This window comes from Anomaloglossus baeobatrachus, chromosome 3 (assembly GCF_048569485.1).
Source record: "Anomaloglossus baeobatrachus isolate aAnoBae1 chromosome 3, aAnoBae1.hap1, whole genome shotgun sequence".
Lineage (NCBI taxonomy): Eukaryota > Metazoa > Chordata > Amphibia > Anura > Aromobatidae > Anomaloglossus > Anomaloglossus baeobatrachus.
Window position 1 is genome coordinate 582,266,713 of NC_134355.1, and position 14,580 is coordinate 582,281,292.

The 14,580-nt window shown below is 49.4% G+C and overlaps 1 protein-coding gene across 3 annotated transcripts in view; it reads right to left on the reverse strand.

Moving 5' to 3' along the window:
* Positions 1–14,580, reverse strand: part of RYK (receptor like tyrosine kinase) — a 172,133-nt gene that overhangs the window by 89,802 nt on the left and 67,751 nt on the right. For all 3 annotated transcript variants that reach the window (XM_075341003.1, XM_075341001.1, XM_075341002.1), the window contains exons 3-4: positions 12,424–12,523; positions 6,966–7,100 (exon numbers count right to left, since the gene is read on the reverse strand). In XM_075341003.1, the coding sequence (XP_075197118.1) occupies positions 6,966–7,100; positions 12,424–12,523 (235 nt within the window). The remainder of the gene's footprint in view (positions 1–6,965; positions 7,101–12,423; positions 12,524–14,580) is intronic.

The window sequence follows — 14,580 nt, forward strand, 5'->3', positions numbered from 1 at the left end:
GACGAGAAAGGGAAACCTCCTTCATAGGCTCGAAAGGCGGCTTTTGGAGAGCAATTAGAACCTTGTTCAGGTCCCAGGGCTCCAATGGCCGCTTGTAAGGGGGGACGATATGACAAACCCCTTGCAGGAACGTGCGTACCTGAGGAAGTCGCGCCAGGCGTTTCTGAAAAAATACGGATAGCGCGGAGACTTGACCCTTAAGGGAGCTAAGCGACAAACCTTTTTCCAACCCAGACTGCAGGAAGGAAAGAAAAGTAGGCAATGCAAAAGGCCAGGGAGAAACTCCCTGAGCCGAGCACCAAGATAGGAATATCCTCCACGTCCTGTGGTAGATCTTGGCGGAGGATGGTTTCCTAGCCTGTCTCATGGTGGCAACCACTTCATGAGATAAACCTGAGGCCGCTAGGATCCAGGACTCAATGGCCACACAGTCAGGTTCAGGGCCGCAGAATTCAGATGGAAAAACGGCCCTTGAGACAGCAAGTCTGGACGGTCTGATAGTGCCCACGGATGGCCTACCGTGAGGTGCCACAGATCCGGGTAGCACGACCTCCTTGGCCAGTCTGGAGCGACGAGAATGGCGCGGCGGCAGTCGGACCTGATTTTGCGGAGCACTCTGGGCAACAATACCAGAGGTGAGAACACATACGGTAGCCGGAACTGCGACCAATCTTGAACTAAGGCGTCTGCCGCCAGAGCTCGGTGATCGTGAGACCGTGCCATGAAAACCGGGTTGTTGTTGTGCCGTGACGCCATCAGGTCGACGTCCGGCATCCCCCAGCGGCGACAGATCTCCTGAAACACGTCCGGGTGAAGGGACCATTCCCCTGCGTCCATGCCCTGGCGACTGAGAAAGTCTGCTTCCCAGTTTTCTACGCCTGGGATGTGAACGGCGGATATAGTGGATGCCGTGTCTTCCACCCACGTCAGAATCCGCCGGACTTCCTGGAAGGCTTGCCGACTGCGTGTTCCCCCTTGGTGGTTGATGTATGCCACCGCTGTGGAGTTGTCCGACTGAATTCGGATCTGCTTGCCTTCCAGCCACTGTTGGAAGGCTTGTAGGGCAAGATAGACTGCTCTGATCTCCAGAACATTGATCTGAAGGGTGGACTCTTTCCGAGTCCACGTACCCTGAGCCCTGTGGTGGAGAAACACTGCTCCCCACCCTGATAGACTCGCATCTGTCGTGACCACCGCCCAGGATGGGGGTAGGAACGACTTTCCTTTTGACAATGAGGTGGGAAGAAGCCACCACCGGAGAGATTCCTTGGCTGCCTGAGAGAGGGAGACCTCCCTGTCGAGGGACGTCGACTTCCCGTCCCATTGGCGGAGAATGTCCCATTGTAGTGGACGCAGATGAAACTGCGCAAAAGGAACTGCTTCCATTGCTGCTACCATCTTCCCTAGGAAGTGCATGAGGCGCCTCAAGGGGTGCGACTGGCCCTGAAGGAGAGATTGCACCCCTATCTGTAGCGAGCACTGTTTGTCCAGTGGAAGTTTCACTATCGCTGAGAGAGTATGAAACTCCATGCCAAGATATGTTAGTGATTGGGCGGGGTTAGATTTGACTTTGAAAAGTTGATAATCCACCCGAAACTCTGGAGAGTCTTCAGTGCCACGTTCAGGCTGTGTTGGCATGCCTCTTGAGAGGGCGCCTTGATAAGTAGATCGTCCAAATACGGGATCACGGAGTGACCTTGCGAGTGCAGGACTGCTACTACTGCTGCCATGACCTTGGTGAAGACCCGAGGGGCTGTCGCCAGCCCGAAAGGTAGAGCTACGAACTGCAGGTGTTCGCTTCCTATAACGAAGCGTAGAAAACGCTGATGCTCTGGCGCAATTGGCACGTGGAGATAAGCATCCTTGATGTCTATTGATGCTAGGAAATCTCCTTGAGACATTGAGGCGATAACGGAGCGGAGAGATTCCATCCTGAACCTCCTGGTTTTTACGTGTTTGTTGAGCAGCTTTAGATCCAGGACGGGACGGAACGACCCGTCTTTCTTTGGCACCACAAACAAATTGGAGTAAAAACCGTGACCTTGTTCCTGAAGAGGAACAGAAGTCACCACTCCTTCCGCCTTTAGAGCGGACACCGCTTGCAGCAGAGCATCGGCTCGGTCGGGCGGTGGGGAAGTTCTGAAGAAGCGAGTTGGAGGACGAGAGCAGAACTCTATCCTGTACCCGTGAGACAGAATGTCTCTCACCCAACGGTCTTTGACCTGTGACAACCAAATGTCGCCAAAGCGGGAGAGCCTGCCACCGACCGAGGATGCGGAGAGAGGAGGCTGAGAGTCATGAGGAAGCCGTCTTGGTAACGGTTCTTCCGGCTGGCTTTTTTGGGCGTGATTGAGTCCGCCACGAATCTGAGCCCCTCTGATCCTTTTGAGTCCTTTTGGACGAGTAGAATTGGGACCTGCCTGAGCCTCGAAAGGACCGAAAACCAGACTGTCCCCTGCTCTGTTGAGGTTTGTTTTGTCTGGGCTGAGGTAAGGATGAATCCTTACCCTTGGAGTGTTTAATGATTTCATCCAAACGCTCACCAAACAATCGGTCACGAGAAAAAGGCAAACTGGTTAAGCACTTCTTGGAAGAAGAATCTGCCTTCCATTCTCTCAACCACAGGGCTCTGCGTAAAACCACAGAGTTGGCTGACGCCACCGCCGTACGGCTCGTAGAGTCTAGGACAGCATTAATCGCGTAAGACGCGAATGCAGACATTTGAGAGGTCAAGGGTGCCACCTGCGGAGCAGATGTACGTGTGACCGTGTCGACCTGTGTAAGCCCAGCTGAAATAGCTTGGAGTGCCCATACGGCTGCGAATGCTGGCGCCAACGACGCTCCAATAGCTTCATAGATGGATTTTAACCAGAGCTCCATCTGTCTATCAGTGGCATCTTTAAGTGCCGCCCCATCTTCCACTGCAACTAGAGATCTGGCTGCAAGCCTGGAGATTGGAGGGTCCACCTTGGGACACTGTGTCCAGCCCTTGACCACGTCAGGGGGAAAAGGATAGCGTGTATCTTTAAGCCGTTTGGAAAAACGCTTATCTGGATAAGCGTGGTGTTTCTGGATTGCGTCTCTAAAGTCAGAGTGGTCCAGAAACGTGCTTAATTTACGCTTGGGATACCTGAAATGGAATTTCTCCTGCTGTGAAGCTGCCTCCTCCGCAAGAGGAGCTGGTGGAGAAATGTCTAACATCCTATTGATGGACGCTATAAGATCATTCACTATGGCGTCACCATCCGGGGTATCTAGATTGAGAGCGGCCCCAGCCTCAGACTCCTGATCAGTTACATCCGCCTCATCACACAGAGAGTCGTCCCGCTGGGACCCTGACCAGTGTGATGAAGTTGAGGGTCGCTCATAGCGAGCCCGCTTAGGTTGTCTGGGACTGTCGTCCGAGTCAGAGCCGTCACCCTGGGGTGCATATGACACCCCCGGAGCTAGGAAGTGGTCCAGCTGAGGGGGACCAGGGGGCAATGGATCAACAGTGCCCATGGTCTGAGTTACTGGTCTAGACTGCAATGTTTCAAGAATTTTAGACATAGTCATAGACAATCTGTCAGCAAAAGCTGCAAACTCCGTCCCTGTCACCTGGACAGCATTTACAGGTGGTTCTCCCTGGGTCACCTCTAGCAGCGGCCCCGGCTGAGCAATTGCCATAGGGGCCGAGCACTGCACACAATGGGGGTCAGTGGAACCTGCCGGTAGAGTAGCCCCACATGCGGTACAAGCAGCATAAAAAGTCCGTGCCTTGGCACTTTTGCTTTTTGCGGACGACATGCTGTTATCTCCTTGAGAAATCTAAGGAGGGTATATAGCAGAAAACCACCAGCGACTGTACAGTGTAAAGTATTGCCAGCACAAAATACTAAGTACACTATGGCACAAGTGGGGGAGAGCCCTTGAGGGCTGCTTACCGCCCGCTGAAAAGCGGGTGTGAGATCGTAGAATCCCTTGTCTGGGTCTCCCAGCCTCCCCTCCGCAGTTCAGCGTGCAGGCAGGAATGGCTGCCGGCGTCCTGTGAAGAGGGGCGGACCGTGGGCGTCCCAAACAAAAGAGCGGGAAACTGCGTCCCCCTGTGCCTAGTGTGAGGGCTGGAGTATGTAAAACAGACTCCAGCTCTTAACGCTGCTGGACTGTACAGCGTCCCGCCCTCCTCCTGACTGGCAGGTCCGGGGGCGGGAACGATACGAACTAGGCCGCAAAAGCCAGGGACTGTAGTAATCTAGCGCGGCCGTCATATATGCACGGCCAGCGCGGAAGTCCCCGGCGCACCACAAATCCCAGCCGCGACCAGTAAACACTGACCCCAGCGGCCGGATCGGCCGATCGTACAAAGTCACCTCACTCAGCAGAGCTGTAGTGAGTAACGGCACCAGCGCAGCAGCGCTGTTTACCCCGGCGCACTAACACACCCAGCAATGCTGCAGTGTGCGTGCGATAAGCACGGGGACACGGAGTACCTTGATGGAGCAGGGTCCTGTCCCTGAGAAAACTCCGCTCCGTATCCAGCAGATCCTCCAGGGGCTGTGGATGGAGCACGGCCTCAGTGCCCGGAGACCGGTAAAGTCCCACTTCACCCAGAGCCCTAATGGGGATGGGGAAGGAATCAGCATGTGGGCTCCAGCCTCCGTACCCGCAATGGGTACCTCAACCTTAACAAACACCGCCGACAGAAAGTGGGGTGAGAAGGGAGCATGCTGGGGGCCCCCGTATGGGCCCTCTTTTCTTCCATCCGACATAGTCAGCAGCTGCTGCTGACTAAACAGTGGAGCTATGCGTGGATGTCTGGCCTCCTTCGCACAAAGCATAAAACTGAGGAGCCCGTGATCCCACGGGGGGTGTATAGCCAGAAGGGGAGGGGCCTTACACTTTTAAGTGTAGTACTTTGTGTGGCCTCCGGAGGCAGTAGCTATACACCCAATTGTCTGGGTCTCCCAATTAGGAGCGACAAAGAAATTCCAAATGCAGAAAAACAGCAAAAAAAAAACAAAAAAAAAAAACAATTGTTTTTGAGATATTTTATTCACTGTGTTCAGTTTATGCTAAAACTGATGTGTGGGTGTGATGCCTCAGGTCAGTGCGAGTTCGTAGACACCAAACATATATAGGTTTACTTTTATCTAAGGGGTTAAAGGGTGGTTCACCCATATTTTTTATTGTCTAGTTCGATATTATATTGAGAGACAATGTTTCTCTCAAATACCTTGTGTTGGCAATAACGCCTGTGAGAGGCGCGATTGCAGACCGCTGTTCCCGCTCTGGTGACGTCACGTCAAGTTCCGCACACGTCACATTCCAAATTGTCTATCGAACTAGACAAAAAATATGGGTAAACCACCCCTTAAAAAAAAAAAAAAAAAATCAAAAAGTTTGACCAAAAAAAGTGGCGTATGTTGTGCGCCATTTTCCACGACCCGCAGCGTTCCCTTTTTTTCGGGATCTATGGCTCAATGACTGCTTATTTTTTGCGTCTCAAGCTCATGTTTTTTAATGGTACCATGTTTGCGCAGAGGCTACGTTTTGATCGCCTGTTATTGCATTTTGGGCAAAATTTGTGGCGACCAAAAAACGTAATTTTGTCGTTTAGCATTATTTTGCTGCTACGCCATTTACCGATCAGATTAATTGATTTTAGATTTTGATAGATCAGGCATTTCTGAACGCGGTGACACCAAATGTGTGTATATTTTTTTAAACTCTTTAATTTTCAATGGGGCGAAAGGGGGGTGATTTGAACTGTTAGGGCTTTTTTTTTTTTTTTTACATTTTTGAACACACTTTTTTTTTTTTTTTTTTTACTAGTCCCCCTAGGGGGCTATAAGGATCAGCAGTCTGATCACTCTTTCCATATCTGATCACAGCTACACAGCTGTAAACACCAGATGTGCTCATCTCCTGTCGCACACAGCTCTCAGCCGTGTGAGACGGGAAGTAATTCATGTGAGCTACAGGAGTCATCGCATGACAACCATTGGATCCACGTGACTTCCGGTGTCGAGCGGTGAGTAAACAGAACCCTGCGACCGCTATTATACTGCCGCTGTGACAGTTTCACAGCGGCATTTAAGGGGTTAACAGGTACACATGTCAGCTGTATAAATCAGCTGACGTGTGCGCAGATCCCCCCCTGACTGCCCGCGGGGGGGGGGGGAATTAACACTGACCGCTAGGATGTAATTTTATGGTCGGTAACCTATTTAGCAAGGTTACAGTGCAAAAACTCGCACGTTTCTCTAAAACAAAGCAAAAATTGTGAACAATATCTTGTATACATAAAATCACTGCTGGGAAGGAACTGGAGAACAATTGGGCAAAAAAATTGCATTGATGTATCAGCTAAAACCATCTGGAAATCCAAAACCTAACCCACCATAGTGACGATGAAGAAGAAAAAAAAATAACATAAAATAACTACAAAAAAGGCACAGATTATACGAATTAGGCGCAAGTGAAAAGTAAAAAACATGCACAAATGCAATAGTCATTTGGGCCTGAACACCGCAATCTAGGACTGCATGGTGGCTCAGTGGTTAGCATTGCATTTATGCAGACCTGGGATCGGACTCAAATCCCACCAAGGACAACATCTGCAAGGAGCCTGTATGCTCTCCCAGTGTTTGCGTGGGTTTACTCTGGGTGCTCCAGCTTCCTCCCCCCCTATACTGATGGGAATTTAGAATGTGAGCCCCAATGGGGCCAGTGATGACGCCAGAACAGCTGTGCAGAATTGTCTGGCAGAAGTCATGGCTTGCAGGGAGTTGTAGTCTGGCGCTGCAGGTGATCACTGTCTTGGGGTTCGTAGTCCAGGACCTGCTACATGAACCCACACCGAGCCGTTACTTCACAGGTAAGACGTGTGTACGTGCTGTAAATGTTTAATCTTAGACTGTAATCTCCCCCATCCACCAGTGCCCATAGCCAGGGGCCGCCCCGAGCCCTCGTGGGGTCACACTTACTTCTGTAGCACATTTTCCTCCGTTTAAAGTTAAGGACTGTGATGTTTTTGGCAGAGCTGATGGTGATGTTGAGCTGCATGACGAGCGTGACCTCCATCTCCATTTTCCCAGAGCAGAAGAGATCAACTCTGAACACTGCCAAGAAAAACACATGCAAAAAATAGTTAATGTGAGAAGTGGGGGGGGGGTCAGTAACAAGAAGTGGTGTAAGATGGGACCCGGGCACACGCTGCCAGCGTACCAGAGGCTATAAAACACCGAGGACAAATACAAGCCTGGCACGGCCTGGGGGCGCAGGTCACTGGCAGCTATATATTCTACTGTAATGTAAAAGTGAAAAACTGAAGAACTTGGAGTCATATGTCTTAGAGGGGCTCTCCGGCCAGTGTCTTCAGTGTGCACATTGTGATGACTGACAGCTGCACATTACACGTTGTGATCAGCACCTAGAGGAGGGCAGGAGCCATAACACGAGGGGATGGGGAGTCCGAAAGCAAAGCTCCCCCCGAGGCCGCCTCTGAAGGGGCACAATCATGAAGAATTACTTTTCCCACTGATCAATGTCGCCAAATAGATTTGCATTTTCAATTGGAATCAAAATTTCTATGAAACCTTAAAAAACATTGTAGAAGCCGGGTAGCGAAACGTACGTCGAGGAATTGGACATTTGCGGTGCTCTTACAACATTATACCCAGGTAATTATCGCTCTTGGAGGTCTTTGTTGCGGTCGCGTCATTTGTAAGACGGACTTACGTCTAGTACATTGCTGAACACTGCATGTCTGCAGACATGTTGTGGATCGGCTCTCAGCATGCATTCAGTGCAGCTTTAGAGGTAGTGTGTGTACCGCAACAACGCCCCATGTAGCAACCGGGTTGTAGCACACAAGTTATCAGTAGTGACCGGTGGTGCTGCTTCACATAGTACGAGCATTTTGTATTTTGATATATAAGGATTATGTGCAATATTTGACACTTGGACACTTTGTAATCTAGAATAATTGGAACAGTATTTCTGTATCTAATTACATACAAGATACATTTTGATATAGCACAAGTCACGTTAATGTTCTGGAATGGGCAATATAATACAGTTTAGGCCATATTAATTAATTTTTTCTGCTGCAACTATCATTTTAATTGTGTGGAATGTGTTTTTTCATTATTTTTTGATATTAATAAAATACTATATTTGATTAATTTGGACTGTTGTGTACTCTTTTTTGGTGGGAAAAAAAATACTTATTTCCTTCTATTGATACAATTTTTTCAGTGCATGTATTTTGGCCTTAAAAATTATTTTTTACATTTGGGTTTCACTAGAAATGTTGCACAGCTTCCCTCCCATTGCCTCTGTGCTGCAGCCTACAGCTGGGGCAGCAGGAGCTCGCTGAGAAACCATCAGTGAGCCAGAGCTTATCATTATTATCTGTGTTTCTGAGCTCCTCATGGCGGACCACAGACCACATCAAAGTTGAGATGAATGTAAATCAGACGAGAAGAGCACAGAAAAGACAAAACAATTAGGCTTTATCCGCACACTATATCTTTTAATGCATTTTTGGTGCAGTCATTTCCTTCTCCAGCAAAGTTTATGACTTGCTGTCCGCACAGTGCATTGTTTTTTGGCTGCATCTTGGCTGTGTTTACAATTAACATCAATATTATACAAACGACTCACTTTGTCTGTTGAAGCACCCGTGTGAGGTCATACCCATGTGACCTGGTATCAGCTTTTCTGGCTTTTCTGGCTGAGGCCCCACCCCTTCTGGTCACATGGGTATGACCTCACACAGGTCCTTCAACAGACAAAGTGAGTCGTTTGTAGAATATTGAAGCTACTTCCAACAGAGGGAGGGGATAACTATGAATCCTTAATCCTTAATAACAGGGTCAGTACCGCAGGACTGGCGCATAGCAAATGTGGTGCCAATATTCAAAAAGGGGACAAAAACTGAGCCGGGAAATTATAGGCCGGTAAGTTTAACCTCTACGGTTGGTAAAATCCTTGAGGGTTTCTTGAGAGATGCTATACTGGAGTATCTCAAGAAAAATAACCTTATGACAGAGTATCAACATGGGTTTATGAGGGATCGATCCTGTCAAACTAATTTGATCAGCTTCTATGAAGAGGTAAGTTCAAGCCTGGACCAGGGAAATGCAGTGGATGTTGTGTATATGGACTTTTCAAAAGCTTTTGATACGGTGCCACACAAAAGGTTGGTACATAAAATGAGAATAATGGGGATAGGGGAAAATATGTGTAACTGGGTTAAAAACTGGCTCAGTGATAGGAAACAAAGGGTGGTTATTAATGGTACGTACTCGGACTGGGTCTCAGTTCATAGTGGGGTACCACAGGGGTCAGTATTGGGCCCGCTTCTTTTCAACATATTTATAAATGACCTTGTTGGGGGCATGCGGAGTAGAATTTCAATATTTGCAGATGATACTAAACTCTGCAGGGTAATCAATACAGAGGAGGATAATTTTATATTACAGGGAGATTTATGTAAATTGGAGGATTGGGCTGAGAAGTGGCAATTGAAGTTTAATGTAAATAAATGTAAGGTCATGCACTTGGGTAGAGGAAATAACATTTATGATTATGTACTTAATTGTAGAACACTGGGTAAAACAGACACAGAAAAAGACTTGGGTGTATGGGGGGATGGTAAACTTCACTTTAGTGGACAGTGTCAGGCAGCTGCTGCCAGGGCTAATAAAATAATGGGAGGTATTAAAAGAGGTATAAGTGTTCATGAAAAAAATATAGTTCTACCTCTGTACAAGTCACTAGTGCGACCGCACTTATATACTGTGTACAATTCTGGTCACCGATATATAAGAAGGACATAGCTGAACTGGAGAGGGTGCAGAGAAGAGCCACCAAGATTATTAGAGGAATGGGTGGGCTGCAATACCAAGACAGGTTATTAAACTTGGGGTTATTTAGTTTGGAAAAACGAAGGCTTAGGGGGGATCTAATCACAATGTATAAATATATGAGGGGACAGTACAGAGACCTTTCCAAAGATCTTTTTACACCTAGGCCTGCGACTGGAACACGGGGGCATCCGCTACGTCTTGAGGAAAGAAGGTTTAATCATAATCACAGACGAGGATTCTTTACTGTACGAGCAGTGAGACTATGGAACTCTCTGCCGCATGATGTTGTAATGAGTGATTCACTACTAACATTTAAGCAGAGCCTGGATGCCTTTCTTGAAAAATTTAATATTACCAGTTATGTATATTAGATTTTATGACAGGGTATTGATCCAGGGAACTAGTCTGATTGCCGGATGTGGAGTCAGGAAGGACATTTTTTCCCCATTGGAACTTGTTTGCCACATTGGGGGTTTTTTTTTTGCCTTCCTCTGGATCAACATGTTAGGCTATGGGTTGAACTAGATGGACTTAGAGTCTCCCTTCAACCTTAAAAACTATGATACTATGATACTATGAATATATGATCTGCTCCAGTGCAGCTGTCACTCAAGAAGCTGCTGATTTTATAAACTTTACTTTTTTGGATTTCAAAACCTAAACATCAGGTCTGTATAGAATCAGCCTGATAGTGCCAGTATAGCCCTGGCTTTAGGTTACATACGAAATTACCGGTGATTGGTTCCCTTTAATGTAGGTCTGAGACTCCAGCGAATCCCTCAGAGACTTGCACTGAGAAAGTGACTCCGGGTCCACACAGAATCGCCGCTGTGGTCATGGAGTAGGGGTTAGAAAATCTCTACAGGGCAGGCAGGAGATGGTAATAGAGGGACAGTATATTCAGTACAGCACAGGCCGTGTACACTGGGTCAGCATAGAGGTAGGCGAGACCCCCGCAGCCAGGCCTTATTACATGAAATACTCCAGCCCATACATGACCGGTTATACTGGGTCCCAGGTGAAACGTGCAGAAAAAGGTATGGACACCACTGCACGTGGAAAAGAAATGTTCCCATGTGGCAATTTCTTAGATTTGTGGTTTGGTTTTAGGTGGAAAAGAGCAGTATGATCAGCAAGAGGCTTAGAATACACAACTCACTGCAACAGGGAAGCCAGTCCACGTGATCCGCTGTGTGTGATCCAGTCTTGGGCTGTGTTCACAAACAGCTTTAGCTGTGGTTTTATTTTTTCTGCAGCCAAACTCTGGTCTCTTGATGGCAGAAACGCGGTGTTCAAAACTCTTATTTTTTTTTTTGCAGGGGATGTTTAGCAGCGTTTGAGTGCAGATTACATGTGCGCTGTCTACAGGACATGTCTAATAAAGTTGGTTTTATTCACCAAAACACAGCAAAAACATTGGTTGCATGTGTTGCGGCTCCTCAGTGCTTTTTAGGGGTGAAAAAACGTTGATGGAACAGACATGACAGATTCCAACAACGCTGGAGATCTCACATTCACTCAGGGAAAAAAAACAAAAAAAAAAACAAAACGCGTGCAGGGATTTCTGAAATCTCAACTTTTACCACTACTGTAAAAAACAGATTTTATGTTGCATAAAAAAAATGAAGCAAAAAAAAAAAAAAAAACAAAACCGCTGCATGTGAACATTGGTTAGGCTTATTGTATGTACCTTTGTACCTAGCAGAAGACAGGATTCCAGCTCTGGAGGTACAGGCGTTTGCTGGACTGTACACAAGTAGAGACGATGTACTGCTAGTTTTCTGCAGCAGCTGTATTACTTATTTTGTAAAAGGGGTCTAAAATAAAAATGGATACCAAAAACACCTTCAAAAACAACTGAAATTTTTTTTTTTCAAAGTTGGTGTGGGAACATTTTTTATTTGTGAAAAGCTTGAGTGAAGGACGCCTATATGAGCATTGTATGGCAGATCTTAAAAAAAGAACAAGGGAAAAAAAACAGGGCAGTAATGGGGATAAAGTGGAAGCAGAGCCTGCCCACTCCAGACCGGTGATGGGTCCTCCGTAAGCCGGCTTCTGGCTTTGCTCATATTCCACATAGTGAAAGAAGAGATTTGCCTTTCGAGACAAGCTCCGAGCATTAATCCCACTGAGGGGTTTATCTATTACTACTACACATGTAGCCAGAAGCGCAGCAGCTCTGTGCTCAGCCCCGGGGATTGGATTAGGTGTATATTGTGCATTACAAGGTCAGCGTGTATGTGTATATATATATATATATATATATATATATATATATATATATATATATACACATATATATATATATATATATATATATATATATATATAACACACAACGATGGAGGTGCCGGAGGTAATTATTATGCATGGCAGAAAAGGAAAAATGTCATTCTAATGAGATGGTCCTAACCACCAAATGTAACAAGTACTTCTGGCCACTAGGAGGTGCTGCTGTGCAGGACAAGTGTCCGCGCCTCCTTACACCCGCGTGTGGCCGGGATGAGTGTCCACAGCCGCCATCATTTCTCTGCTCTATATGTAATGCTGGTTATGAGAAGCCATTTACCTGACAAGGAGCGGGGCACGTCCCCCTGCAGTGAAATATTGGTCTGCGGTAGGTCCATTGCCAAAGAATTGTTCACATGAAACCCCAGTTTGTACTCGACCTGCAGAGGAAATCACACATCATGAGAAGAAAACAGATACAAAAGCCTCCCGAGTCCTGGTCTTATGGTGCGACTCCACTGTACCCCAGAGGGGTATTCATTACCGCAGCGACTGAACATATCCTGCATCATAGAGCCAAGTGAGGACGGGGGATCTCAATAGCTTAAAAGAGCAGAGCTGACAACAAGAGCGCCAATGACCCAGCTCGCGTGTGGCAAGGAGTGTGCAGACGACCCAGCTCGTGTGTGGAGGAGCGCCGACGACCCAGCTCGTGTGCGGCAAGGAGTGTGCAGACGACCCAGCTCGTGTGTGGAGGAGTGCCGACGACCCAGCTCGTGTGTGGAGGAGCGCCGACGACCCAGCTCGTGTGCGGCGAGGAGTGTGCCGACGACCCAGCTCGTGTGTGGCGAGGAGTGTGCCGACGACCCAGCTCGTGTGTGGCGAGGAGTGTGCCGACGACCCAGCTCGTGTGGAGAGGAGTATGCCGACGACCCAGCTCGTGTGTGGGAGGAGTGTGCCGACGACCCAGCTCGTGTGTGGCGAGGAGTGTGCCGACGACCCAGCTCGTGTGTGGCGAGGAGTGTGCCGACGACCCAGCTCGTGTGTGGCGAGGAGTGTGCCGACGACCCAGCTCGTGTGTGGCGAGGAGTGTGCCGACGACCCAGCTCGTGTGTGGCGAGGAGTGTGCCGACGACCCAGCTCGTGTGCGGCGAGGAGTGTGCCGACGACCCAGCTCGTGTGCGGCGAGGAGTGTGCCGACGACCCAGCTCGTGTGTGGCGAGGAGTGTGCCGACGACCCAGCTCGTGTGTGGCGAGGAGTGTGCCGACGACCCAGCTCGTGTGTGGGAGGAGTGTGCCGACGACCCAGCTCGTGTGCGGCGAGGAGTGTGCCGACGACCCAGCTCGTGTGTGGGAGGAGTGTGCCGACGACCCAGCTCGTGTGTGGCGAGGAGTGTGCCGACGACCCAGCTCGTGTGGAGAGGAGTGTGCTGACGACCCAGCTCGTGTGTGGGAGGAGTGTGCCGACGACCCAGCTCGTGTGTGGCGAGGAGTGTGCTGACGACCCAGCTCGTGTGTGGCGAGGAGTGTGCCGACGACCCAGCTCGTGTGTGGCGAGGAGTGTGCCGACGACCCAGCTCGTGTGTGGCGAGGCGTGTGCCGACGACCCAGCTCGTGTGTGGCGAGGAGTGTGCCGACGACCCAGCTCGTGTGTGGCGAGGCGTGTGCCGACGACCCAGCTCGTGTGTGGAGAGGCGTGTGCCGACGACCCAGCTCGTGTGTGGAGAGGCGTGTGCCGACGACCCAGCTCGTGTGTGGAGAGGCGTGTGTCGACGACCCAGCTCGTGTGTGGAGAGGCGTGTGCCGATGACCCAGCTCGTGTGTGGAGAGGCGTGTGCCGACGACCCAACTCGTGTGTGGAGAGGCGTGTGCCGACGACCCAGCTCGTGTGTGGAGAGGCGTGTGTGGAGAGGCGTGTGCCGACGACCCAGCTCGTGTGTGGAGAGGCGTGTGCCGACGACCCAGCTCGTGTGTGGAGAGGAGTGTGCCGACGACCCAGCTTGTGTGTGGAGAGGAGTGTGCCGACGACCCAGCTCGTGTGTGGAGAGGCGTGTGCAGACGACCCAGCTCGTGTGTGGAGAGGAGTGTGCCGACGACCCAGCTCGTGTGTGGAGAGGAGTGTGCCGACGACCCAGCTCGTGTGTGGAGAGGCGTGTGTGGAGAGGCGTGTGCCGACGACCCAGCTCGTGTGTGGAGAGGCGTGTGCCGACGACCCAGCTCGTGTGTGGAGAGGAGTGTGCCGACGACCCAGCTCGTGTGTGGAGAGGCGTGTGCCGACGATGCTGCGATTGTTTTCTCGGTCCGATTAGGGCTGAGAAAATAATCGCTCATGTGTGCTGACACAGGCTAATATTGGTCCGAGTGGCATGCGATGTTTTATAGCACTCCATTCGCACTCATTTTCTCGCTGTGTGGCTTAGGCCTAAATGGGAGTCTATGGAGAATGGATACATTAACAGATCGCTATTTATCTTGCATTTGAAACTGATCCGTTCTC